General features: G+C 48.7%; 5 protein-coding genes across 10 annotated transcripts; 2 read left to right on the plus strand and 3 right to left on the minus strand.

Moving 5' to 3' along the window:
- The first annotated feature begins 1,222 nt into the window (after positions 1-1,222).
- Positions 1,223-7,098, plus strand: LOC125538748 (protein STICHEL-like 2). Of its 5 annotated transcripts, none has more exons than XM_048702028.1 (8): positions 1,223-1,493; positions 2,490-4,138; positions 4,215-4,434; positions 4,687-4,875; positions 5,036-5,245; positions 5,324-6,026; positions 6,187-6,256; positions 7,055-7,098. In XM_048702028.1, the coding sequence occupies exons 2-7, from the start codon at positions 2,588-2,590 to the stop codon at positions 6,251-6,253; spliced, it is 2,940 nt and encodes a 979-aa protein (XP_048557985.1). In that variant the 5' UTR covers positions 1,223-1,493; positions 2,490-2,587; the 3' UTR covers positions 6,254-6,256; positions 7,055-7,098. The 5 variants fall into 5 exon arrangements, with proteins under 5 accessions (XP_048557985.1, XP_048557984.1, XP_048557982.1 ...); XM_048702027.1 differs by lacking the exon at positions 7,055-7,098 and adding an exon at positions 6,661-7,053; XM_048702025.1 differs by lacking the exon at positions 7,055-7,098 and adding an exon at positions 6,705-7,053 and having other exon boundaries at positions 1,224-1,493.
- A 2,608-nt stretch (positions 7,099-9,706) lies between these two features.
- LOC125533652 (ultraviolet-B receptor UVR8) lies at positions 9,707-11,499 on the minus strand. Its single transcript, XM_048697028.1, has 4 exons — positions 11,171-11,499; positions 10,692-11,096; positions 10,176-10,536; positions 9,707-10,084 (listed from the first exon to the last, which is right to left on the minus strand). Exons 1-4 carry the CDS (start codon positions 11,437-11,439, stop codon positions 9,818-9,820), a joined length of 1,302 nt encoding a protein of 433 aa, XP_048552985.1. The 5' UTR covers positions 11,440-11,499; the 3' UTR covers positions 9,707-9,817.
- Positions 11,500-15,022: 3,523 nt separating this feature from the next.
- LOC125538751 (zealexin A1 synthase-like) lies at positions 15,023-17,318 on the minus strand. Its single transcript, XM_048702032.1, has 2 exons — positions 16,303-17,318; positions 15,023-15,901 (listed from the first exon to the last, which is right to left on the minus strand). The coding sequence occupies exons 1-2, from the start codon at positions 17,197-17,199 to the stop codon at positions 15,272-15,274; spliced, it is 1,527 nt and encodes a 508-aa protein (XP_048557989.1). The 5' UTR covers positions 17,200-17,318; the 3' UTR covers positions 15,023-15,271.
- A 710-nt stretch (positions 17,319-18,028) lies between these two features.
- LOC125538750 (MA3 DOMAIN-CONTAINING TRANSLATION REGULATORY FACTOR 1-like) lies at positions 18,029-24,866 on the minus strand. Of its 2 annotated transcripts, none has more exons than XM_048702031.1 (4): positions 24,705-24,866; positions 24,425-24,590; positions 20,095-20,183; positions 18,029-20,002 (listed from the first exon to the last, which is right to left on the minus strand). In XM_048702031.1, the coding sequence occupies exons 2-4, from the start codon at positions 24,561-24,563 to the stop codon at positions 18,239-18,241; spliced, it is 1,992 nt and encodes a 663-aa protein (XP_048557988.1). In that variant the 5' UTR covers positions 24,564-24,590; positions 24,705-24,866; the 3' UTR covers positions 18,029-18,238. The 2 variants fall into 2 exon arrangements, with proteins under 2 accessions (XP_048557988.1, XP_048557987.1); XM_048702030.1 differs by having other exon boundaries at positions 20,095-20,186.
- Positions 20,193-22,982, plus strand: LOC125538752 (inverted formin-2-like). Its single transcript, XM_048702033.1, has 2 exons — positions 20,193-22,436; positions 22,743-22,982. Exon 1 carries the CDS (start codon positions 21,148-21,150, stop codon positions 21,889-21,891), a length of 744 nt encoding a protein of 247 aa, XP_048557990.1. The 5' UTR covers positions 20,193-21,147; the 3' UTR covers positions 21,892-22,436; positions 22,743-22,982.
- Positions 24,867-27,142: the final 2,276 nt, after the last annotated feature.

The following is a 27,142-nucleotide window of genomic DNA, read 5'->3' on the forward strand; positions in this document are numbered from 1 at the left end:
GAAGCATCCACTCATCGGGGGATATGCACACCGAGTCGGCCTGGAGGTCCAACGCCTGGATGGAGGCCAGGAGGGTTGGGTAGTGTAAAACTTTAAATTGCATGAATCACATAATTTTATTGACTTACAAAACTGGGTAAATCAATATATTCACTTAGTATAAAACTTTAAATGGCATGAATCACATAATTTTTTAGTAAGTCAATAAAATTATGTTTTCTCTAGCAAGTCTATGTAAATGCTTACTACTAGCAAATAAGGATTACAATTAAAATTACATTTTTTTTACACAATCAACCTTTTTTTTCAGGAACACAATCAGACTAACATGAGCGGGTAATCATGGACAAACCTATTATTTAGAATATTTATACCTCTGCTGGCAATTATCTGGCGCGATTTAAAAATTGTACACACTGCATTTTACTAGAACAGAGGGATTATTTCGCGGTCAAGAAAGTGCAAGAGCTTTCCATCCATGATATGAGGCCGGATGTTGATTGGACCTTGGACGTCCTGTGATACTCCCCTAGTACCCTACTCCCGTGGATGCAATCGCAGCGTCTCTCTCTTCTAGTCTAGCCTTTCATCACGGTCCAAAAAGCGAGACAGCAGCTACACACGTACTACTCCACCAGCAGTGCACGCCAAACAAAGAATTTTCACTTCCTCTCGTCCTTCTCGAAGAAAATTTCCTGCTATATTTACGGCCTATTTACGGCACGCATTTTCTCCGGGCCGAGATCTCGGGGGCCGTGCACTCACGCTCGACACGACACAAAACGATAGTTTCTCCCCCTCGTCTCGCAGTCCTGTCTCGTCATGGCAGCTGTGATGCGAGCGGCACTAGAAATTCGTTGACCTGTGGAAACTTGACGTCCGGACCCTGCCAGTACGGCATATTGGAAGTAAGGGCTCGGCTAAGGGTTGTGCCCATGGTGCCATTTGCAATTTCACGTAAGAGAGAGGTGTTGCCTGCGCAGAAAAGGCTATCAGCCTTTCTCTCTCCGCCCTCCCCGCAAGTGCACTGCAAGGCTGCGACACCGCCCTCCGCCGTGGAGCCAAACCACGGAAACGCCATCGCCTCGGAACCGGCACCGAGGCAGGCAGGCAGGCAGAGCAGGACCCCTACGCCTACGGCCCAGTGCCCCACACCACACCCATGGCCATGGCCACGGACACCATCACAGCGACCGCTGCGACGCAGCATTTCTTTAACCCCTCAACCTGAGCCCTTTCTTGGCCATTCTGCCAGTGAGCACGTGACCACACGCTGCCCGTTGCTCCCGCCCTCCATGTCTCCCTCTCTCTCCTACAGCTGCGCTCTGCGGAGCTAAAGCTAATTGTACTCGCAGCGTACCAGAGGAGCTCAACCCTGCCTGTTCTTTCTTGCCGTGCGGGTGCGGTCACCGCCGCCGCCGCCGCGCTCCGTGCCGCGTCCGTGATCTGCCATCCAGCCGTGCATGCGCCGAGGCTTCGACCAGGCCCCTGCGGTGAGAAGCCATTATCCCTTTCTTTCCCTGCCACCCCTGCTCCTCACGAGCGCCTCCCTGTTCCTGGCCTTCCTTTTTGTTCTTCCATCTCGTTCTGGATCTTGTGGTTCTTGCAATGCGGTCGATGGCCAAGGGGATAATGCAGCCGAGGGTCTGTTCTTGGCTTCAGCTCGGCTTCTTCGCATCTTGTGTTTTCTTCTCTACTTTACATCTTGTGTGTTTACGACAGGAGGACTATGAGCTCTGTGACATTTGTGCGATACAAAACTAACCAGGTGTGAGTTGGATTTTATTTGTTTTTGGAAATGGAGGTGCTTCCTGGATGGGGAATGGGTCCGAATGGGACCAAGATTTGGCCCATTTTTTGTAGTCCCAGATGGATGCTTCCCATTGCTCTGGATTTGATTTTGGTGATTGCTACTTGTACATACAGATACGGTTGGGTGGCCAAGATTTGATTTGACCTTTTTTGGCTTCTGTTTTCTCCACATTCTTTCTTTTTGCTGTCATGTTTGTTAGAAAAGCAGAGGATGTGTGGATTATTCGTGTACTGCTTTTTTTACTTTATGTTATTTCAGTGAATAGAAGAAGTGACGGCCGATTCGTCGGTCCATTTTATTCCGCTTGGTAGCTGAACAGAGCATTTTCTGGTTGCCACCTTCTTTCCTTTAATCTGCATAGAAATGCTCATAATAAGATGGAGCGTTTTGGGGCCCGGGTTTAATTTTGCAATCTTCTTCTTGTGCATATAAATGCTCCAGGGTTACTATTACAATCATCCTATCTTTGGGGTCCCGGATTTAACTGTTGTAGGGCGTCGTACATGTCTCTCAATTTATCTTTGGAAACACGAAAATGTCAATATCCATTTATTACTTCTCGAAGATGCGTTTGCAATGTAGGGTTGAGCAATCATTAAGGCATCTCATTGTTTCCTTTGCACGGAGAAATCAAAATAAACTTTATAATCTGAGCGTTTTTACTGTTTTACTTCAGGTTCCTGCGACGCTGTTATAATGGAAGCAGCCACATTCAAGGAAACAGCCAGAACTGAACTATAATCAGATATTGTTGCTGTGTAATACAGATTCAAAATGACTGACATGAGGCGCCACTCCGTCTCCGTGGATGTCCCACTGTCAAGAACCCTGGTGCAGCTCAAGCGAGTGAGGTCGCTGCGGGATCCAGCAACAAACTCTATGAGCAAGTATGCATCTCCTTCTGACAGTATGATCTGGGAGACTGCTTCTAGCAATGGAGCGATGATGGAAGGAAGCAGGTCAGCACACCATCATTTGATTGAAGAGGATGTGGATTTGGAAGCCGAAGCTACCATGGGGTCAGAGCGAAGCTTCCGGGCACCAAATGCAAGAACTGCATCTTACAGGAAATCTTCAGTTGTCAGGATCAGAGGCTTCAACCCACCAAGAAACAAGCAAGTTCATCGTGTCCGCGGGGATGGTCACAGGAAATCGGTGGATTCTAACCACTCTAATCATAGCTCCCTTCGGCAGTTGGCAAACAATATAGTAACCAACGTGGTGGAGGAGAAGGAAGAGGAGGAGGTGAATTCCTATGAACGGGCACATCTCGCTTTGCCAGAGAAGAGCGAGGAAGAAGTGAAAAGGCGTTCCAAATTCAAGGGCAAGTCTTCTGCTGCAATGAGCCGCGTTGGCAGCCCCTGTATGTCTGCCAGTGAAGCGCGTTCAGTTGGATCCAGAAGAAGCACAGTAGGGCATGGAACTGAGGACACACGAGTTAGGTCGAATGATGTTGTAGGATCAAACTTCAGTGGATGCGGTATAAGCTACTGCTGGTCAGGAGCATCAAAGTACCGCGATCTTTATTCCGATAGTGATGGTCCAGAGCAACCTCTCCTATCCCCAGAGGGGACTGAGGTACCGTTCCAAGAGAATGTACCATACACCGAGACACCAAGGTGTTTAAGCCAAAAATTTCGCCCTCGATCATTCAGTGAACTGATTGGCCTCAATGTGGTTGCTCAGTCCCTCTTGTATTCCTCTTGCAAAGGAAAGATTGCTCCAATGTACTTGTTCCATGGACCCCGGGGTACAGGCAAGACTTCTACGGCACGCATTTTTGCTGCTGCCCTAAATTGCCTCTCTCTCGAAGAGCAAAGGCCATGTGGGTTCTGTAAAGAGTGTGTCATTCTCTTCTCTGGGAGGAGCAGGGACGTAAAAGAAATTGATGCAGCAAAAATGGATCGTTTGGGCCGCGTAAAGGCACTTCTCAAGAGTGCATCTCTTGTCCCATACTCGTCACGCTTCAAGGTTTTCATAGTTGATGAATGCCATCTGTTGCTAGAAGATGCCTGGTCGGCAATAGTAAAGAGTCTTGATGAGCCATACCGGCATGCTGTCTACATTATGATTACCTCTGATCTAGATAGCTTACCTCGCACTTCCGTCACACATTGCCAGAAGTTCCATTTTCCGAAGATAAAGGTTGCAGATATTGTCAACAGGTTGGAGAGAATCTGCGTAGATGAAGGGTTAGAATTTGACCATGATGCGTTGCACTTCATTGCTGCAAAGTCTAATGGTTCTCTTAGAGATGCTGAAATAATGCTGGATCAACTTAGTTTGCTTGGGAAGAGGGTCACGATTTCTCTTGTGCATGAACTTGTGAGTAGTACTACCTATAGTAATGACTATTGCCAGTTACACAGTATAATCATGTTTCTACATTTGTTATTTGCAGGTAGGATTGGTTTCTGATGATGAGTTGATTGAGTTGCTTGATCTAGCACTGTCATCGGACACAACCAATACAGTTAGACGAGCTCGGGAACTTATGGCGTCGTCAGTTGATCCCCTGCAGCTGGTCTCTCAGCTGGCAAACCTTATTATGGACATTCTCTCAGGACGATGCCAATCTGCGGTAACTGAAGTCAGCAAAAGTTTCTTGGGAAGATATGCGTGTATGTATTCTTTCCTTGAATGGATTTTTCTACTTTCACATATTATCATTAACGACTGCAGGCTCAATGCATTAATTGATAATATGGAGTGTTTTGTGTTCTCATTTTTTTTACCCTCTATATTGTCAAATCAGTAATGGTATGGCATGTTCTGATAACCAGTGCATTTGGAACTATGAAAAGTTTGCTATCCACATACCCTTCGGTTCCCCTAAGTTTCTTTACCCTTGCTATTTTCCAATGATCTTGCAGTGGCAGATGTTGGTATAGAGAAACTAAGACATGCACTCAAAATACTGTCAGAAACTGAAAAACAGTTGAGGACATCAAGAAATAAGGCAACTTGGGTTACTGTTGCACTTTTGCAGTTTGGCAGTTCTGAATCTGACATAGTAGCAGAAACAAATGACATGCATGCACGCTCAGCAACAGGATATACAGGTAAGCACACTCAAATATATTACTCCCTCCGATCCATATTAATTGTCACTGATTTAGTACAACTTTGTACTAAATCAGTGACAATTATGTGGATCCGAGGGAGTATGTGTACTTGTGCCTGTACAGAATGATAGTTTAATATTTCTGATGTTATGTGCAGATGACTGGGTATCCAAGGTAAACTCAAGCTCCAATTTCTGCGATGCGTGTAACAGCAATAAGTCCAACTGTTCCGAGAGACACTGTAGACGGCTTAAGCTTGAAAACATCTGGAGGAGAGCCACTGGGAAGTGTCAATCAAGATCAGCCAGAAGTTTCCTCAAGAAAGAAGGAATCCTATCATCAGTCCATGTTACCGAAGGTAATTCAGGTGTGCCATGTTTTTCTTGGTTTTGGCCTTCTCATAGGTTTGTGCTGATTATGACACACTAAATGTGAACATTTGCAGAGGTGGCTATAGCTGAAGTTGGATTTAGTCACCCGGATCACCTATCAAGGGCAGAGAAAATGCAAAGCCTGATACAAGGAGTACTACAGCACGTTCTTGGGTTCAATGTGGAGGTCAGATTCAAACTTGTCCCATGTGCAGCGAGGAAAGATGCAAGGTCGAAGAGACACTCATTCAGTCTGCTTGGCTGCTCGGGGCGAAAGCAAGAGCTGTCAGATTCCACAGTGACAGATGAAGATGAACCTGTGAGGCATGGAGCAAGAGAAACACCTCTCAAAGGCTACTCCTCTAGTCAGCAGCCGTCGCCATTCATCATGCAACGTGTTGATTCTAAGCCAACAGTTCATGGCTCCGAGGACGATGCCCGGAGCACCTTGACATCAAACAGATCCATGACTGATGACCTGACAAGGACATGTAGGTCGGAGACTAACTACTCCAAGGGCGCAAGTGAGCAGGGTCGTTTCGATAGCATCCAGGAGCCAGACCTTCAGCCGAATTGCTTCTCACGAACATTGAAGCTTCAAAAGAGGTTCTTCTCGTCGGATGCAGCACACACAATCTGTTTCAGGATCCAGCCACACAACAAAATGGGTTTCCTACCTAAGAAAGAATTCGATACATATTTTTGCACCTATGGGCCCTATGAGCAGTGTCCAAGATCGAATTCAAGAGCTACTTACGGTTCAAGAGATGAGGACTTGTAAGTTATCTGAAAGTCCTTGACATTTTCTAACAATTTTTTTTACTTCTTCATTAGTACATGTTCGGCAGGAAACGTTTAGTCAGAGAACTGTATACGCAATCACATTGCTGTCTCCAGGTTTTACAGTGCAGCACCATACTCATTGTTTCTCCTGCAGGTCCATCAAGACTTCTTCTGGGTTCGGTAACCTGCTCTGCTGGAAGGGCCCTAAACAGTCAATCTAACAGGTACATTGCCCTGTATTTTGGGCATCACTGCATCAGTAGGCCATGCAATTAGAGGTCTTGCTGCTCTGTTACTAGTGGCATGTGGTTTCTTGACCACATATCAGCATATACATGTTTGAGCAGTGCCCCCACCCCCTCTGACTTACGCATATCGTGTTTTGAATCTTCAACATGGTTGTACATTTTAATCAAAAAGAGCCTTTTGTGTCCTGGTAAAAAAATATTGAATTCCCATGCTAAAAAAAAAACAAAAAAGTTATGCACCAAACTTGTTTTCTTTCATGGGGCACACAACTGATCAGTTTTGCATGAAAATTTACAGGAACATAAAGGCCTCGAACAATTGGCATGTCTAGTTTTTTTTAAATGCGTTGGAAAAATAGATTGATATGTTCTTTTTTTAGGTTCCACTACATTCAGCTTTTTTTATGGGGCCTTTTGAATGCAGAAATGGATGATCAAAGATGACGAACCACAATCACATAAATTCTGGAAACTCAAAATTTTGCCCGAAGCTAGAGAGTTGGACACCCTTCGGCAGTAATTTTTAGGGGAGTCTGCGGACACGATTCAGTCTAAATGCATCTGCACCGAGTTATTGCTATTTTAAAAACAAATGATGAAACTTGTTGTCTGTAGGCTGCATTTAGTCAGATTTTTTAGCTAAGCAGATTTGATAAGAGACCTGGAGAGGCTGTTTCCACTTATTGTATGAAAGAACTATAATGCTAGTGATGATTTGTACAGCATGCCGATGATACATCCAAGTTTTCTAAATTTGAATACCTTTTGTAGCAGAAGCGGAAAATGAAGTGAGCGCATCAAACAAGCCCCTCTATACCTGAAATGTCTTGCTAATTGTTTTTTCAAATTCAGTGGTTTTCTGGGATATTGTACTACACTTTATCTATTTATTATTATTTCTTTCTAAAAAACAAACATTTCAAGCACCACTTGTCAAACATTTTTTTAATAGAGAATAGGTACTTGTCAAACATATCCTTAGGAACATAACATGAAGAACGGACAGTTATCATTTGAAGAGGAAGCAATTCAGATTTAGGTTCACCCATCCGCAGAGGGGGCCTAGATCTTCCAGTTCAACTTACCGGAAGCCGAAGCCACCACACCCTGGAAGAGGGTGCCGTAGCATGACTGGAGGTGTAGTCCAACCTGGATGGGTGAGAGAGTTGCATCAGGCGGACGGCTCTCAACCTGGATGTGCCGCCACAACGCCGGGGGTAAGAGAATCCCCAACAACAACAAGAACAGATGATGTAAAAATAGGGCAGCTGACCAAAAACCATTTTTAGGGCATTTATGATGCGTTTGGTAGGCTGCATAGAGCCCAACCAGGCCCGGGCGGGATGAAAATGGGCCGTTTGGTTGCTGCAAGCAGGTCTGCCTCGCATCCGCGCGCCACCCATAGCCTGGCTTGCTGGGAACGCTCGAATCGACCGTTTCTAGCGAGCCAGAGTCGGGCGCAAAAGCAAGACGCGGTGTAGGGCACGGTGCAAAGGGGATTCGGTTGGAGATGGCGGGAGGGGGAAATCGACGGAGGTGGAGGCTATGGAGGACGAGGGCCCTTCCTCCCTCCCGGCCGCTCCCGTGAGCGGCCCGGGGGAAACCCTAGCTGCCACTCAACCTCCCTCCCCTCCCCGTCCCTCGGCGTTGGCGGCAGCAGGGCTCTCCTCTCCCTTGCACTCTTCCAAGTAGGCCGGCGCGGGACGGCTGGATCGGGCGCAGGCGTCGGCCTTGCACGGGGGCGGCGGGCGGTGGCGGCGTGCGCGTCGGATGGTGGTGCGCCGGCGGCCTGGGCAGTGGCTGGCGGTGTGGCGGCTGCGGGCTCTCGGGATCTCGTGGGATTTGGTGGTGCGTGCTCCTGCGTCCGGTCGGGTCCGTCCTCCCCGGCGTCTGGATGTTTGCGTGCGGCGCGGGAGGGTCTCCCTTGGGCCCACCCTAGGCTGCCGTGGCGGCTGATCTCCTCCTCTTCTCCGACAGATGGGCGGCTGCCGGTGGCCTCACGTCGGTCCGGGCCGGCAACCATGGTAGGGCGAAACAGGGGTGTTTCTGGTGGGGAGACCGGTAGGAGGGACGGGTGCTCTGACGAGGTCGAGTTGCCCGTCGCCGGCGCAGGGGTGTCGGTCGTGGTCATGTGCCGCTCCTCCCCCTCCCCCTTTCCCTGGCCTAGCGCTCTCTGGTCGCAAATCTGGCAATGTTTGAGGTAGGGTGGTTGCTGGCGGTGCCGACGGTGTTTGGGTTGGCTGATTTGGTCAAAGTCGCATCCTTTGATGTTCTCATGGGTGGTCTGGATGCAGGCGGCGACCCTGGCGGTGGGAGGCATGATGATCATGGCGGATCACGCGGCTGGGGTGCGGGCGGACAACCACGGCCACTCGGGCAGCATGGTTGCGGGTGGTTGGCGGAGCGTGGATGTGACAGAGGGGTTTGAGCACCGGGGTACACCACTTGCCCGTCCCTGGACCGGTCGACGACGACGGCGTCCGCGGATGTCGGTTCGTCTTTACAGGCTTTGTTGTGGTGTTCCCACCCCTTTCGTGATGCTCCAGGTGAAAACTTGATCCCCGGATCGGACGGTGGCGGCTTCCGAAGTCGCACCCTTCTTGGAGGCACCGTCTTTGAGCCCTCGCTCCGGCAATGTCCATCTCATCTTCCTCGGTGGAGCGCTCATGGGTGCTCTATGTCGGCATTAAGCAGTTCTTCTTCGTGTATCTCTAGTTTGCTTGGTTGCCGTGGGGGTAGTGTGGCGGTGCCTGGCACCTTTATATCTTGCCTTAGGTGTATGTTGTGTGTGATGGTGGCGTGAGTTTGTATCGGTTCACTTGTTGGTCAGTGCTTTAGCTATTAAGCGGAGTGAATAGCCTTTTTCGTCTATGGAGGACGAGGGCTTGGCCGTCCAAAATTAAACTCCCTTCGCATTGGTCCTTCTATCACATTCATGAGATCATTCCACTTTGGGATATCTTTTGTTGACGCTCAAATTGAGGACGGCATCACTTGGAAGTTCAGCGGCCTCCGCGTACAAGGTGCAATTCCTCGGTGCCACTAGATCCGTCATGAGCGCTGCGGTGTGGAAGGCTTAAGCGCCTCAAGTGAATTTTTTGCTATCGCATTTGGACCAGCGACACACTGGCCAAATTGTGGTTTGTGTCCGCTTCGCAAGCATGAGATCAAAAGCGTTGATCACCAACTGCATATTGACAGGCATTTGAAGAGTAACTACCTTTACTGTGATGGGAGACTATGTAACAAACTCTTTCCTTCTTTTAAGTAATGGACGAGGCAAATCTTCTGCCTATGTTTAAAAAAAAGAGTATGAAGAATGAAGAGCTAACATTTGAACAGGAAGCAATTGAGATTTCGGTTCAGTTTAAAACCCAGAATTCATGGCATCATCATATATCTGTCCACTACTCAAAAAGTAACCAACCAAGGGTCTAAACACCAGAACGAACTAAATTTACGATCTAAAAAAGAGGGGGTTTCTTTCTTTCTCCCTGTACAGTATGAAGGTGTTCCAGGCAGATGCTGCTGGAGGAACTAAGCGAGATCGACGTCAACCTGGAGAGGGGGCATGGCTTCTTTGCCCTCGGCAAGCTTGAGGCCAAGCTGACCCGAGCCACCTCCTCCAAACGCGTACACCTTTCCGGATTGGGTGAGGGCAATCGTATGAGACACCCCCGTTCTTCCGTTGTGCCAATCATAGGCATTCGTCGGGCTAATCTGCACAAATCTTTCGTTTAGCCCGGTGAGCGAGCCGACCAACTTGGGAGCCAGAACACCCTGGTTCTCGTCCTCGTCCTCATCCTGAAACCAAGAGCGATCACATATGCATTTCAGTACTTTGACAAAGATGAATGGTTGGGTGCCACAAGTTTGCATGATTCATTCATCGCACCTGCAAGCCTAGGTTGTAGGACCCCGTCCACCCAAAGGAGTAGACATCACCGTTATCCGTCATGACAAAGGTGGTGTACTGGCCAGCTGAAACGTGGACAGCATTGGAGATTTCCGCCGCCATCGGGAGGGTCGCGCATTCTTCAGCGTATCCATGTCCTAGGCAGCCTTGGAAACCCCATCCCCAGGTGAGCACGCGCCCGTCGCTGCTCAGGACAGCGGCGTGCCAAGCACCGGCTGAGATTGACACTGGCCTTGCGTCGATTCCCGCAAAGTGTGCGATCAGCTGAGGGACGCCCTCACTGTTCTTGTTCCCATGCCCAAGCTTGCCTCCTTGACCACAGCCCAGAGAGTACACCGACCTGCATATATAGCAAATATAAGAGACATCAAGTCATACAGTTAACAGGAACGCCATGATCCTGAAGGAACCCTCACAAAGAAGGGTTGTTCAATTATTTGAATGGACATGCAATTGGATAAGAAAAACATAGAGACCATAGGAGCAAATGCTTACATTCCGGTGGGCTGGTAGGCTAACACAAGGAGGTAACAATTGCCGGCAGCAATCTGCGCAACAAGTACATTCTCAAGGGGCCCAGAGAGAAGACGAGGCTCGACATCCGCGCAATCTGTATTATGGCCTAGCCTCTCCTCGTGGCCCCAGGAGAAAGTATAAACCCGACCCTCTCTGGACAGAACCGCCGAGAAGAAGCCTCCTATAGTTGCTTGCACTACAAAGATGCCCTTCAGTGACTCCACTACCTTGGGACTGTTAACGTAGTCAGTAGCAAGTGCTCCATTCAAACTATACCCCCCAAAGGTGTCGATTCCAAATACGTAGACACTTCCCGTGTCGCTCACGAGCATTGTTCGACTCGATCCAACCGCGGCATGCGTGATCCTGATGCCTTGCAGAGACCTACAAATGCAGCAACAGTTTGTTACATCGGCAGACAAGATTCCCAAAATTCAACCAAATCAACGTACTCTTACCTGATAAGGCATGGCTTGAACTTGTCTTCTGTGTCCCCAAGGCCTAGCTGGCCCGAGGAATTCATGCCAAATGAGTATACGGCCCCACTTGCGGTGACCACAATGCTGTGGCCTGGTCCAGCAGTGACCTGAGATTTCCCGCGGCGGCAATTCTTCTCGCCGACCAAAATGTATCCAAGAACAAGCTTCCAAGAGCCCCCGCACCTTTGCTTCAGCCACTCCTTCTCTTCTGGTTTCATCGGCTTAAACATGGCCCTTTGCTGGCACATGTCGAATGCTGCAAGTTCCGGAAGTGGTAATTGCAAGTCTGGTGGGAATTTTGCGGGATTTCTGAAGAATTTACATGTAGCCTGAAACAGCAAAACATCTCCACATCATTGTGTCATCACAATAATTCATAACCAGCATTTTAAGACTCAAAAGTCGTGAGAACTAAGAATGTAATTGTAGAACTTGCCTCCAAAGCAGCAAGATCTTTAGGATCCAGCCCAGAGGATGAGAGCACGTGGAGGAGAATGGATGGGCTCGCGGTCAGGGGGAATTGCCCTTCGGCTTCTTCTCCAGAGAAATGGCGCTTCATAAGTTCAGCTTCTGGATCCGGCGAAGGAGAACGCGGGGCAGCAGCATCATTCACTATGTTGTGGAATTCTATAACCAGCGCGGCGTTGCTTGCTGTAGTATCCATTGGGCACTCCATGTTATGCAACTATTGAGAGAAAAAGTATATATATTTTTAGTAAATCGTACATACTGAGTTGTCAAATGACTATAAATGTATGAACCCAGGGTCCTTGCAAACAAGGCAACCCCATTCTTGTAGAGAAAGTAACTAAGCCATGCATTGCTTTTTTTTTTAAATTCAAAACATGAACATTCTTGTAGAGAAGGCAATCAGTCAGATCATACATTGTATATTTTGTTAAGAGTACAAAACAGTAACCAATTATATACATGGTAATGTAACTCATGCTGCAACTTCAGTATTGAAGACATTATAATAATTAGAGTGAATTCCACTTTTTACTCTGTAGTTCTGCATTTGGGACACATATTACCCTATTTAGTGCAACTTCTACCAAATATTTCATTTAGAAGATTTTGAACACAGTTTTACCCCAGTTTAGCACTTTGCTTGTTTCTGTTAGATAGTACCGGCATGTTACGCCGACGTGGCACGGTAAAATGCGTAAAGATCTGAGGGCATAATCAATATTCATGTTCAGATTTCTCTTACCCATATGTTCAAATCCTCCTCCTCGTCTTGATATTTTTAAACTCTGGTCAACACCTTACACCTTGCCCAATAGACACGCATAAAAAAACAAGGTTTCAAAGCTTTTAAAAGGGGTAATCTTGACGATTTTTCATTCGACAGGGTAATTAGTGTCAAAAATGCATAACTAAGGAGTAAAAAGTGGAATTCACTCTAATAATTACATGATGATCATATAGCATGATGGATGGAGAGATGTGACCCTAAGTCGAGCAATTCTGGAGATGAAATTGGTTACGACGGACCCACACACACCTCTGATCTTACAGGTCTGTGGTCAAGCAATCAATTATATAGATGCATCCCTGATCAAGGATCAGTCAGCAGCATCATAGTGGACAACGCACTCAACCAACCAAGGAACAAGCCAAAAAAAAGATGATCCATGTTCGTGAAACACAATCCAATCAAGGTCGAAGATCACAAAGTGGAGGCCTCCACCATCTGTGCTGCAGTACCGACATCCATCGCGTAAAACCCCGATTCTCCACACTGCGGCCGCAGTCGCCCCAACCAAGAACTGACGAACAAAAACTAATGCGGATTTTTCATGGACAAAAACGGAAGATCCTTCCTTTTCTGCCCTTTCCTACACGAAGACACTGGACCGAAACTGATCTGATAACCACCCCATCTACCAGACCTTCCGAATCCCACGAACTCCACCCCAAAAAGACACCGGACGGAGATACCTGAACAGATTACAAGGTCAGGGGTGCTGGGATCACATGGAATTTCGGGAAGGCGCAGGGCTGTGTGATCGAACTGCCGCGGCCCCCGGGTTTATGTGGTCTTGGCAATGTGGCAGAAGTTGGGTTTTGGGGGATGGAGGAGGAGAAAGTTTCCAGGGAATTGAGAGAGAGAGAGAAAGTTGGGAAACCACCACCCCGTATATATACGCATGCAGGTTGGGGGCGCCACATCGGCAAATGCGGCCTCCTCGCCCTGGATTCTCTGCCTCGATCCTAACAAACCCTCTCTCGTGTTTTTGCTTTTTTCTGGAAGTACAAACCTCCTATCTTGTTGGGATGGCTGTCACAGGGTAAAAAATCCTTTAAGATCCGCAGTGATGAGATAAAACCCCACCTTCGCACGGCAGTGTATGGCTCCATTCTTTTCGTTTGTTTGGAATGTTATATCAACCGTGGATCTGTCTGGAGTGCGGGAGCCTAAAAGAGCACGAACCCTAATAAGTGTCACATGTGTGGCACGAATACATGGTAACTTTGAACTTTTTCTATGGCAAGTTTAGTGACGCGAGAATGGCAAGTTTAGTTGTCAAGCATGTCAACTTTGGTTTTGAATGACAAGTTTGGGATGACAACTCTAGTTGTAGAAAAAGTCAAGCCGGATTGCTCCATGCCACACGTGCGGTACTTATCATTTGGGAAGAGCAATTGATTGGCAGAGATATCATCATCGCAAAAGATACAAATATGAGCACACAAACACGTTAGACGTGGCCAGGGGATGATGTCGATGTCGAGATCGCCGATACGAGCGGCACGGACGTTATCGAGGAGCCCGTAGTAGGGTGCCTCGTGGAAGAGCGCACCCTTCCTAGACATGAAATTTGCTGGGCGAAGCATGTGGAGGAACGAAGCACAAGAGGTAGCGCCGGGATTGACGAAGTGCTTGGCGCGCCCCCGACGTTTCAACAGGGATCCAATATGGCGCCAAGCATGGTTCCCTACACCATTTCTATGAGTGTGTTGGTCATCATCTCCAACATATGTCCACTGACATTCAGCTTGATGTAGCCGGTTGTCTGTGGCGTGCACATAGCTGGTTGTGTACAAGACTTTCGCCTGGTTACCGCCTTCGATGGAAACTCAACGTTTGAGTTGAATAAAGCAAACCTCTCGCCCAGTGGAAATTAGGAGGCTAACTCTGAAATGAAGATATAGGGGCTTTTCTAAACAACCTTCGCTTGCAGTCTCATCTTGAAGCATTACCAAGACCTTGTAATTAGTTAGGTGCAATAAGGGCTGACGAACCTCCACTTGCACATTGATGTCTATGTGCAAGTGCGGCCACCCCCTAGCTGCACCACTTGGTTGTGTGGGGCTCATATGACTCCCTCAAGTCGGGTCAGATGCCTAATAGCTTTTGACCTAAAAAAATGTATTTTTCTTAATTTTTTAGCTCCGTAAAATTATTATTTTCTGAAAAGTAAAAGAATGCAGAAAACAACACCCGAGTCCCTTTCTTTCTGCATATACTTGGTGGCCATCTAGAATGTATCAGTGCCAAATATCTGGTGGCCATCTAGAACGTATGAGTGCCAAATATCTGGTGGCTAATGCCAATTTTTCTTGGTGCCCCTTGAGTCCCTTTCTTCTGCATATATCTGGTGGTCATAGTTAGCTAGCCCGGTTGAGTCCCTTTCTTTTGCATATATTCCAAAACTTGATAGATGTCAAAGTAGTATATTTAGCCCAATAGAAACCAACACACATATTCGACACAGTTGCAACACAGAAAATGACCAGTGTGCCAGAGACAATGAGATCGGATAAAGGACAACAATTTAAAATTGTTAATAAAAAAATTAATAGTTTCAAAGGTAAGTCGACTACTTAACAAATACAAGCCAATAATATTTACTTAGAATCACACTGATGATAACATCTTCAAAATTGGCCACAAAGGGAGATACATAGTAGATGTTGGCATGCTTTCCCAGTTGAAAGTTGAAATTTAATTTCTGCCGATAGTTACTTCCACTTTTTTGGCATGTAATCTGACACAAGAAGTTATTCCATGAGCTCTTATTCTAATTTATGCAAAGGTACAATGCAACACATATGAACATCTACTTCTTGGATCTATATATGTGTAGCCTTGGAGCATACATGTGGAATAGCCTTGAGTAGTAGGTCAGTACTTCTACGGACAGTGAACCCGAATTTCTCAGACATATCCAATGATACTGAGTTGGCATCGTCAGGAAGCATCCAGTCAAAGTGATAGAGAAAGTTTACCAAGGTAATCTCCAAAACTGATGACGCGAATGCTATTCCAGGGCATTGTCGTCGCCCACCTCCGAAAGGAGTGAATTCAAAACTTGTCCCGTTATAATCCACATTGTTGTCCTCAAATCTCTGTGGATTAAATTCTTCTGGATTGCTCCAATACTGAGGGTCCCGGGAAATTGCGAAGACATTGATGTATATATTGGTACCTTCAAGGATGTCATAACCCATAATTTTGCAGTCCTCTCTAGTCTTGCGGGGGAGTAAAGCGGCAGGTGGATGCAATCTAAGAACCTCCTTGATGACCATATGCATGTAGTGGAGTTCTGCAAGATCGCTATTGCTAATGATTGCTTGGCCTTGACCTAGTACCTCTCGAACCTCTAATTGTGCCTTGGCCATAATTTCAGGATGACTTGTGAGTTCTGACATGGCCCACTCCAAAGCGGTTCCTGTAGTCTCTGAAGCAGCTGCAAACATGTCCTGAAAATAATAATGTTGTAACATATATGTATAATTGTTGAATACTATATAAGTTGTCCAAACAAACTTGATATGAAGTACCAAAATATACGTAGTATGCAACTGTTTAAAACTATAGGTAGTATGCAACTATTTAAAACGTCTTTGTAGACTAAACTATTTAAAACTATACGTAGTATGCAACTATTTCCTCTGGTGTTCATAGAAGATCAACTGTCAGCAAGTCAAAGCCCAAAGTTCATAAAAAACTATATATACTCGAGTACCTTTTTTGTGAGAATCCTAGCTATGATGTATCTTTTGCGAGGTAACCTAGCAAAGATGTTAACTTGCCTCTCATGACGTAGAGGTCACATAGTAGATCCAAACGATTATAAAATGACCGGAAGGAAAATACTCACCAACAAGACAGTGACTATAATCTCTGTGGTTAGAGGGTACGCCGAGTCCTCCTCCTGCAGCCTGAGCAGCACGTCCAGCAGGTCCTCATCGTCGGTGCTGCATGCGCCATGACCGGCTGCTCGCGCCGCCTTGCGCTCGTCAAGGATCTCGGTGATGATGTGCTCAATGAGGTCCCGGGTCCTCTTTACGCGGCGCTCGCCATTGCTGAGCCCCCGCACCAGTCGAGACGACGGGAAGAGGTCGACCAGGCAGAAGCCCCCCAGCAGGTCCATGATCTGGTCCATGGCGCGGAGGAACTCCTCCTGCCGCGCGAACCTGCCGCCGAACGCCGCCCGCGCCACCACATTGTTGCCAAGCGCCGCGAACATCTCGCTGAGGTTGGCGGCGGCGCCCGCGGCCGTGGCCGCGGTGACGGAGCGGAGGAGGCCGCCCACCTCGTCGGCCCTGACGCGCTCCATGCGCCTCACCTGCTTGGAGCTGAGGAGCTCCACGATGCAGACCTTGCGCATCTGGCGCCAGTGGGCGCCGTAGGGGGCGAAGATGATGCCCTTGCCGCCGAAGCCCATGATCTCCTGCAGCTGGGTGGTCTGCCGGTTCGAGAAGGCGACGTCGTTGGTCTTCATCACCCCCGCCGCCGCCTCGGCGCTGGAGACCACCACCGTGGGGACCTCGCCTAGCTTGAGGAGCATCAGTGGCCCGTGCCGGCGGCACAGATCAGTGATGGTGCGGTGAGGGAGCGTGCCGAGGACGACGTGGTGGAGGCTGCCGATGATCGGGAGAGTCCATGGCCCGGGAGGCAGGTGCAGGTGCTTCCTGGGCTTGCTCTTGCCGCCGGAGAACCAAAGGGCCAGCAACGTGGATAGGGCTATGAAACATAAGGTTAACCAACCCTCCATGGCAGGCCGAGTGCGTGATGCAAAATTTGACAAGCATACACACGGATATATAGCCAGCCGGGGTAGAAGAACATGAGCGGAAGCCGCCGGCCTTAGCCGCCGCCCAGGATGAGTATGGGTAGTAGCCCCCGTCACGCTCCCTTGGATGACTATTCGCCTCACTTGGTCAGAAATCTAGGGTTGCCTGACGGATCACGTTGTCACAGAAGTTGGCATCACAGGAGAACAGTGAAGAAAACAACAAACACATCACACTGAGAATTGACCAAGATAACAGCGCATCACGTGTATTGCCAAAAATGATGGGCAATAACTATCTATCGATCTGGTATATACCAAATATATGTCTCCCTCTCAAGTGCCTGGCCGTGAACGAGTATTCCGCTGGAGAGAGAGATAGGATGAGCAGGTCTGCCCTATTACCACGCATGGCCAGAGGGGATGCATCCAATCAAAGTTGTAATTAATTGTTTTGAGATGAAAGTTCTAATTAACTACCCCCTCCACCTGAGTAGTAACAAACACTCTTATATTATGGGACGAAGGGAGTAGATTATACCCGCGCGGTGCCGCGAAAGATTAATGGGCTGAAATTGAGAGATGATGGCGCTCTTTGGGATTTTTCTTTTATAAGAACAGAAAAGGAAAACAGATGAGTTGTGAGCCTTCCGCGGTAACTTCCGTATTGTGAGCTACTCCTACTATTTGTGTTCTGCCATCTCACCTTGGACAGCCCTATCCCAAGGCCACGAAAACATATTACTACACGTCCACAACAAGTAACTTCAAAAGCAGAAAACCATGGGCAGCAATTTAAAAACAACTCCACTAGTCCTGAAGCCAAATGGCGTTATTCCTTAAACTCTCCAAGTCACAGACCAATACACCAACAACCCTATCACACTCCGGTATACCATACCATTCCGGCTCAGAAAAGACTAGGAACAGAAGAAGAAGTTCGGTATGGTGGTAAAGACAGCATGGGTGTAAGATATACAGAGGTATTTCTTCCAAGTTTAGCCATCTGGGGAAGAAGAGCTCAGGGCAGGGAGGCGAAGGAAGATAGCAGCCAACCGCGCTCTGTCGCGAGCTCCACATAGCCTCTGAACTTCTCCTGCGCGTTGGGGATGTCGAGGGTCAGATCGTCCAGGCCTTCCTTGACGCGAGCGAAGCCGTTGGTCATCTGGTTGATGGTTATCAGCCCCTCGGCGGCGCACTCCTGCAGCAGAGCCAAGATGCTAGCTTCATTCTGCTTCTCCATCGCCATCACCAGCGCTTTCTTCACCACTTCATGGTTGAAGAAGGGCATCCCGAGGTCGCGGATGCACTGGCAGGCTTCCTTCAGGTCGCCGCCTGTGTTGTACTCCTCAAGAAGCTTGGAGATCTTGTCCTTTGCATCTTCCACAGCCCAGCCAGTGCCCCCACCCCAGCAGCGCAGTATCCTCTCACCAGAATGGCGGGCCGCAAGCAGAGAGCTGGCCATCTGGACAGTTTGACTACCACTGCTGTTCGGGCGCAGCTTGCTACTGATGTCATCCAAATTCAGTGGAAGCAAGACTTCATCGATCACTGCCCTGGCCAGGAAGAGGGCGAGTTCACTAGGAGCATCCACAATGTCGAGGGCAGTGTCTTCTGCTGACTGCAGGAGCATTATGAATCCCTTCATGATATCACCTGTGGAAAATAGTTCCAAGCTGAGTGAAGAAAGAAGTACAGAAGCCATCTCCTTCTCCCTGTTCTTCCTGTCCATAGCAAGCGTGATGAGCTTCTTTAGGAAAATGGCGTTGTATTCAGGGGCAGAAAGCTCTTGAAGGCTTCTAATGAGTTCCGGGACGTCATCTGAGAGGAAATACTCCTGAATTATGTGACCAGACTCTTCTTTAAAATGCTTCACCTTTTCATTGCTTGCATTCCACATATCTTCACCAGGGGCAGCAGATTTACAGAACGAAGCATCAAGCCACCCTTCAGATATGGCTGTGGAAAGCAGCTTGTCAAAAAGTGTTTTGGCTGAAGGAACATCAAGGCTCAGGTCATCAACACTGTCAGCAACCCGAGAAAAACCCTTCGACACTTGATTAGAACTGATCAAACAGCCAGTTGTTGATTCCTTCAACAACTTCAGGATTAATGGCTGTGACGACAGATTCTCCATACCAAGGATGAGAGCACGTTTCACAACCTCATGATGGAAGAATGGGAGGCCCAGCTCCCTTATGCACCTAAAGGCTTCATCTGTATCTCCACTCTCAATGTACTCCCTCAGAATATCCTGGATCCTCTTTTTCGCCTCTTCTACAGTAAAGTGTGTGCTCCCGCCCCACTTGCGTTCAACTAACTCCGCATGGTGAGGAGCTGACAAGTAACTCTTCTCAGCAACCTGCAGAACTTCAATACCTTTTGAAGATTCTGGAAGCAATGCTCTAGCTCGAGTGAGAAAAACAGGAGGCAGTATTTCATCAACAATGGCACGTGCCACAAAAACAGCCAAGACATCAATAGCGTCTGGTATATCCACAGATAGATCTTCTGTTGACTCTAGAAGCATCATAAAACCTTCACTCATCCTGGAGGAGTCCAATAGATCAGCATACAAGGCAGACAGCAGAATTGACGCCATTTCTTTTTCTTTATCATGGCGGTCCATTGCCATGGATATGAGCTTCTTCACAAAGTAATTGTGAAACTGATCGGATCCAAGACTCCTTAGCTCGGAAACTGACAGTTCCACATCTCCTGTACTAAAATACTCCTCAATTACTGGAACTACAAGCTTCCTGTAGTCATCTAATGTAGCAGGAACCTGCATTTGCAGAGAGGCATTGTTAGATTATAAAGTCACATCAACAGAGAACGAAATGTTGGTGAATACCATTGAGTATAGATAGTTCAAACCTTTTTAGTTCCATTAACTAATTTGCCCAACTCTTGGGATGGTAACGGATTTGCATCTCCAAGGTTGTCTTGTTCAATTTTCCCACCATCTTCTGAAAGCAGCATTGACAGAGTTACAACAATATCCGTAGGAACTATGAAGAATAAGATAGTATTTCCAAAAAAAATAACCCAATGCTAAATCTACGCAGAAGTAACAGTAGAAAAGAACTAAATATTGTCCTCTAATTGAACTGTGGAAGCAAGCAAACTTCTACTCCCTCTGTTCCATATTACTTGTCGCTGATTTAGTACCAAGTTGTACTAAATCAGCGACGAGTAATATGGAATGGAGGGAGTACATATTTAGATGTCTGCAGTTAATATCACAAAAGCAGACACATGACGTATGGAAATGGGAAATTATCACAGTACCAAATCAGATACGCTAAAGAAAAGAATGGAATAGAAGTCCAAAAATGAATTTATTATACACAACAATAATTGCCTAAACAACATCATCAAGTAAAAAACCGATGACTTGAGAAACAAGCTAAACATACTCATAGCATTTTACTTATGAAGTATGGATATATAGCGTGAGCTGCTCAGCATTTGGCAGTTGACATTTATGGAAAATAATAATCAGATCCCACAATTGGAGATTGCACTTTGAGCAGCTTTAAGCTTTGACCACATGCTTAAACATATAGGGAAATAGAAACCAGTAATAGAAACAAAGGGCAGTAACCACACCAGACTATCATAACCGACAAATGCATATTCCGCTGAATCCATGAGGATATTGCTGTTAGAGTACGTAATGGGCCCATTAGTCTTAGGGTTAATTAGAGATAAGGGTCGCTTGCTTAGGGGTCAAGTAAGCCTTGCTTGGGAGTCAAGTAAACCTCTCTATATAAAGAGAGGAGATGTATCAATCTAATCAAGCAAGAATTAAGAAGGAAATCCCTTCCATCTTGCCCGGCCGTGGGCAAAAGGCCCCCGGCCGGCCCTCTCGCGCCCTCCTTCTAGCAGCGCCATAACAATTTGGTATCAGCTAGCTTCGGTTCGATCATGTCTTCACCACCGCCCAACCTGTCTCTTCCGCTGCCGGTCACGACCGTCGCCCCGCTCCTGCCCGCGCCGGGATCTTCCGTCGCGCCCGCCCCCGTCGTCCTCACCCCGGAGGTGTCCGGGGCGCTGCGGGACCTAACACAGGCGGTCCAGGAGATCCATCTGTTCTTGGCCGGGTCCTATGGGCCGCACCCGGCTGCGCCGCCCATCACCGCCACCGCGCCGCCGTGGCAGCCGCCGCACCAAGCGGCCCCCGCCGCGCTCGCCGGGCTGCTGCAGCAGCCACTGCAGCTGCCATCCATTGCCCCGTCCTGGCTGCCGTGGCCTCCGCCGCGCTCGTCAGGCTGCTGCAGCAGCCGCTGCAACTGCCATCCACCGCCACCACCGCCCCGTCCTGGCTGCCGTGGCAGCCGCCGCACCAGGTGGCCTCCGCCGCGCTCATCAGGCCGCTGCAGCAGCTGCCATCCACCGCCCCGCCCTGGCTGCAGTGGCAGCCACCGCTCCTGGCGACCTCCGCCGCGCCCGGCGCTCCGCCGCAGCAGCCGCTGCAACTGCAGCAGCCATCACCGGTCAGCTCCGGCCCCGCATCGACCGCGCCGACGGGAGTCCCGATCCACCAAATCAAGTTCCCGCCGTCGCCATCACCGCTTCCCCAAGGCGTCCCCATCCAGCAGATCAAGCTTCCGCCGTCGCCGTCACCGCTTCCAGCTTGGATCACTACCCGCCACGTCTCGGCAACGGTGAGGCTGCAGGCTGCTGCACGCGGCCTCCTAGCGCGTCGGCGTGTGCGGGAGTTGCGTGGTCTGCAGCTGCCGCTCCTCCCAGTTGCGCTTCGCTGCGCAAAGGACCTCGATCTCGTCCGCTGCGTCGGGGATCTTGGGCATGCGGTTTCCCCCACGGGCGGCGGGCATGCTGTTTTCCCCGCGGGCAACGACCTCAAAGTCTGCGACATCAGCGGTTGGGGGGGCGCACCCCTCCTCGTCATTCTCCATCGCAAGCCCTCCACTCTTCCCTGTGCAGTGCAAACCAACAGCCATCCGGCAGGGAGAAGGCATGGTGTCACCGACAGCAGCGCACCGTGTAGCACCACTGCATTCCGCCACCGGCCGCCGCGAGGGCGCCTCTGCTGGTCACTCTTGCGACCACTTCCAGGTGGTCATACACATGCACTCCTTTTGTCCAGGTGGTGTCCATGGGATCCAGGTGGCTGTACACGTGCACGTCCGACGTGCGGATGGTGTCCACTTTTTGTTAAGGGGTCCAAAATAAAGCGTCCCAGTCCATTTCAGGTTGAGAATAATAAAACAAGCCGAGATGCTTCCCTGTGCGGTGCAGACCAACAGCCGTCCGGCAGGGAGAAGGCATGGTGTCACCGACAGCGCACCGCGTAGCACCACTGCATTCCGCACCGGCCGCCGCGAGGGCGCCTCTGCTGGTCACTCTTGCGACCACTTCCAGGTGGTCATACACATGCACTCCTTTTGTCCAGGTGGTGTCCATGGGATCCAGGTGGCTGTACACGTGCACGTCCGACGTGCGGATGGTGTCCACTTTTTGTTAAGGGGTCCAAAATAAAGCGTCCCAGTCCATTTCAGGTTGAGAGTAATAAAACAAGCCGAGATGTAAAAGGCTTGTTTTTAGGTGTTAGGTTTGTGTTGCGTCGAGTCATGGTTATAAGTTGGTTAGGCTGCAGCTCGAGGACAAGCTGCATGTCCAGGTGGGGTGTAGTGTTAGAGTACGTAATGGGCCTAATGGGCCCGTTAGTCTTAGGGTTAATTAGAGATAAGGGTCGCTTGCTTAGGGGTCAAGTAAGCCTTGCTTGGGAGTCAAGTAAACCTCTCTATATAAAGAGAGGAGATGTATCAATCTAATCAAGCAAGAATTAAGAAGGAAATCCCTTCCATCTTGCCCGGCCGTGGGCAAAAGGCCCCCGGCCGGCCCGCCCTCCTTCTAGCAGCGCCATAACAATTGCGCACTAAATAATTTATAGCTTTCCAGTCAAGAACAAGCAACCAAAAATTACCAGAAACTGTCACATATGTAGGCTTTTAGGACTTATAAGCGCGAGCTTATAGCCCCTCCAGAAGCTCAGAACAACATACCGAAACCAACAAATCCACTATCAATTGCATGACTGAACCGGACAGCAAGCACTGAAGTCCAATAAAATCAAGTGGTGTCGTATATCGTTGTTGTCAACTTTAGATAACCATAATACTGAGTTACCGACCAACCATGGAGCGCAAAGACAATACTCGGATCAACATATCGAAACCGACAAATCCACTACCAATTGTATGACTGAACTGGGCAGCAAGCACTGAAGTCCAATAAAAACAAGCGGTGTCGTATATCGTTGCCGTCAACTTTAGATAACCATAATACCGACCAACAATGGAGCACAAAGACAATACTTAGATCAACATATCGTAACCGACAAATCCACTACCAATTGCATGACCAAACAGGGCACTAAAGTCCTATATAAACAAGCAGTGTGTATCGTTGCTGCCAACTTTGTCGGCCACCCATATGACATATGTCTTGTTGGGTTCAACCCCTTTCAGAGAAAAAAAAATAACACCTATAACTTACCAAAAACCATCACCTACGTACTAAATCAGAACCCGTATCGAAATCGACAAATCTACTACCAATTGCATGACCAAACTGAGAACTGAACTCCAATAGAAATAAGCAGCGTGTATCGTTGCTGTCACCTTTGTCGGCGACCACTACAACATTTTGGGTTTTAACCCCTTTCGGCAAAAGAAACAGCCACCTATAACTAACCAGAAACCGTCGCCTACATACAAAATCAGGACTCCACCGACATCAAACCGAACAAAAATCAACCAGCATCGGCTTTTCCCGCCACCATGAACTAGTATACTCGATGATGGTCTTCTACCGCTTACAGTGCACTGAAAAACTTGACACAACATCAAACCATCATCATACTTAGTAACCATTGTAGTCCCAAACGCCATGCTACTCCATCAGGCATGCATAGCAAGAGGCAACCCTAGGAACAAAATCATCACCTCTGCTACGTGCATCATCAAATCACCCTCTAGAGGACAGCAAAGCACTGTACCTAGCAAAAGCAGAAGTGAACATTTACACTCCCTACGATTCTAGCCCCATCTACCAATTCCCAAACCGACTCCCTACTCCTACGGCATAGCATAATCCAGCACTACTATAACATAATTCAGCAGTACAGACAACGTAGAGGAGTACACAAGATAGCCGCAGCGAGCTAGCAGTCAGTCACCTTTCTTAGCGGTGTGGTGGTGTGGGATGTGGCGGACGGCGATCCCGCCGTCCGCCGGCGCCCGCCCGCCTGTGGCGATCCGCAGATGCCCCTCCGCCAGCATCCTGGTGGGCGACCTCGCGCCGTCCTCCGCCGCCATCTCCCTCTGCCTCCTCCGCGCGCCCTCCTGCACGCACACGGACACAGACCCAATCAAATCAGCACACAAAATCGAGCGAGAGCAAGGCCTGGATCGAGCCGGCCTTCGGGGCCGATCGGGAGGAGCTGCTGCCGTGGATACCTGCCGAGATCGGAGGCGGCGGCGGGGCAGCGGCGGAAGCCGGCGAGGCGGATCACGGGCGTGCGCCGCGCGGTGAGTGCGAGCGGAGAGGCGAGGCGAGGCGAGCGGGGCAGGGGGGAGGGAGTTTTTTATTTATCGGGCTACTATCCCGCTCTGACACCTATCGTTTATATTGGGCCGCCTTCGCTAATCACATTTACCCCCGGGTTTGTTAAGTTAAGTTAATCCCCCGGGCTTAACCGGACTTTTTTCCACCGCAAAATGGAAAATCTGGACTTTTTTCACGGCTTTTCTTTTCTTACTTCCCAAGCACCACCGCCGTGAGACCGATGGAAGAAGAGAAAAAGAAGAGGTCGGCGCGCTGTCGTACAGGACCCGCTAGCCCTCAGTGACATAATTATATCCCTAAAAATGCTCTCAGTGACATTAAGGCGGGACCACCTGCCAGTCATACCTCACGGCCTCGCGGCGTGTCCTTGTCGTGGGGCGGGGGTTGGGTCCGTGGAACGGGCGCATGGGCCGGTGGGTGGTGGGGCGCGGGGGGATGGACGCGGCGGGCTCACGTGGATCGGGCGGATGGCTTGCGGGGAGCAGCGGATGGGGATGGACGCGTGTGGTGGTTCGGGGCTGGGCTGACACGTCAGGGAGGCGTCGGAAAAGCTGGCCGTCCCTTTCCAGCCCGCACGCCTCGGGGCACGTACAACGGTGGCATATGGATACATATGTCCCATGATAAAAAGTAATTTAAGGCATCTACATTTATTTTTTCTTCCCAATGCAACCATTAGTGGGCCTTATTAAGAAATACTCCCTCCGTTGAGATTTCAACAAATGACTATATACGGAGCAAAATGAGTGAATCTACACTCTAAAATATGTCTACATACATCCGTATGTTGTGTTCATCTGAAATACCTAGAAAAACAAATATTTTAGAACGGAGGGAGTAGAAAATAATGACTTTAGTACACATGCATCTCTACTTTTCATTCTTATCTTTTCAGCTTTTGTCATCGGACCATACTTTTTGTCTTCAAGCACCCGCCTCTTGGAGAGGATTCCTCTTCTTTATTCGAACATATTTTACGTCATATCCGATCCTACATGGTATGTGAGGTACCACCTTGAGGTTATGCATTGTACGCCCTCACCGGCTGGCTCCATCGATCGCTGACAAAAATCCACCTCAGGATTCACTGGCCGCACCTGTAACTGACCGGCTTTACCTCATTTTCTGGACTCGTCGCTGTGGCTTTGTTTCGGTTGCAATCACATGGATGCGCGATAATGTGGCATTCAGTTGCATCTTTACAGCCTGTGCGTGGGTTTGCTTGTCATCTCGATGGCTTTTTTTTTGTTTGCGTGTACTGGTACTTATCTTGATGACTGGATCCGTGGCTTCGTCTACGCAAGTCGACAGGGGCGTGCCTGTGGTGCGACAAAGGCGTGTGTAATTTAGCGTCGTCATCGCGTTTTGGCGGGCTCCTGGCTGGGTGGAGTGAACGAGTGACTGAACGCAGGTGTGCGCCGCTTTACGATCAGTAGTGCTGTACTCAACTTGATGTTTGTAAGCTATAGGAGTAGTTTTGGATGTACTGAGAGGATATACTCTTTCTTTTTTAGGGGTACTGAGAGGATATACTCTCTTTTTTCTTGAGTGGTAAACCTGACTTTATTGATTATTGTCTCGGTTTACAGGAATAACAAAGGTGTCATGGGGTTCTCCCAGCCACACGTGGCGACCTTGAACTAAAGAAGTATAAAATTTTGCTAAATTATGAGCATCAATACTCCCTTTTCAACCTTCAAAGATGAAGTCACATCGAACAAAAACTCTAGCTTGGGCTTGGATTTCCTTGATGATATTGTTGTATCTTCCTTCTGATCCCTTCTTGATTTCCTCTACAACTATCTTGTTGTCACACGCAACAACAATATGGTCTGCATATAGGTCCTGAGCTAGGGCAAGAGCCTCGCGGCAAGCCATGCTTCCAACATTGGTGGATCATGTATTTTATCAAAAACCATTCCTGAACATCCGAGGTAGAGACCATCATGGTTCCTGCCGATAGTAGCAGCTGCCACTCTTCTCCCATTTCTTGAAACTCCCACATCGACTTGAATTTTAACAGTTCCAACTTCAGGCGCCCTCCATCCTTGCCTGGCTGCAGGTCTCGCGGTTGTTTGTGTTTCATCATTTGATGTTGCCGCCCCAGCCTGGAGAGTTGCCAGTTCCGCGATAAAGCTTCTGACAAAAGAATGAGTCGCGTGTGGGCTTTGCAAGTCTCCCTCATGGATAGCCCTTCGCCGTGCCCACCATATTGCCCACATGGTCACCACCATCGTCACCATACTATCTCGAGGTAGATGATCGAAAGCTGAGAATAACCACACCTTGGCATTTGGCTTCGCCGATGACTGTAAGAAGTCAAGTATGT

Source organism: Triticum urartu, chromosome 2 (assembly GCF_003073215.2).
Source record: "Triticum urartu cultivar G1812 chromosome 2, Tu2.1, whole genome shotgun sequence".
Classification (NCBI taxonomy): domain Eukaryota; kingdom Viridiplantae; phylum Streptophyta; class Magnoliopsida; order Poales; family Poaceae; genus Triticum; species Triticum urartu.

Coding starts and splice junctions, on each gene's coding strand:
- LOC125538748 (XM_048702028.1), top strand. CDS start 2,588: ATGACTGACATGAGGCGCCACTCCGTCTCCGTGGATGTCCCACTGTCA. Junction 4,435..4,686: donor TTTCTTGGGAAGATATGCGT/GTATGTATTCTT, acceptor ATGATCTTGCAG/TGGCAGATGTTGGTATAGAG. Junction 4,876..5,035: donor CTCAGCAACAGGATATACAG/GTAAGCACACTC, acceptor TGTTATGTGCAG/ATGACTGGGTATCCAAGGTA.
- LOC125533652 (XM_048697028.1), bottom strand. CDS start 11,439: ATGTGCCAGCAAAGGGCCATGTTTAAGCCGATGAAACCAGAAGAGAAG. Junction 11,097..11,170: donor TTCAAGCCATGCCTTATCAG/GTAAGAGTACGT, acceptor CTGCATTTGTAG/GTCTCTGCAAGGCATCAGGA. Junction 10,537..10,691: donor GCCTACCAGCCCACCGGAAT/GTAAGCATTTGC, acceptor CTATATATGCAG/GTCGGTGTACTCTCTGGGCT.
- LOC125538751 (XM_048702032.1), bottom strand. CDS start 17,199: ATGGAGGGTTGGTTAACCTTATGTTTCATAGCCCTATCCACGTTGCTG. Junction 15,902..16,302: donor TTATAGTCACTGTCTTGTTG/GTGAGTATTTTC, acceptor TATTATTTTCAG/GACATGTTTGCAGCTGCTTC.
- LOC125538752 (XM_048702033.1), top strand. CDS start 21,148: ATGTCTTCACCACCGCCCAACCTGTCTCTTCCGCTGCCGGTCACGACC.
- LOC125538750 (XM_048702030.1), bottom strand. CDS start 24,563: ATGGCGGCGGAGGACGGCGCGAGGTCGCCCACCAGGATGCTGGCGGAG. Junction 20,187..24,424: donor CCACCACACCGCTAAGAAAG/GTGACTGACTGC, acceptor TGCTGCTTTCAG/AAGATGGTGGGAAAATTGAA. Junction 20,003..20,094: donor TAGTTAATGGAACTAAAAAG/GTTTGAACTATC, acceptor CTGCAAATGCAG/GTTCCTGCTACATTAGATGA.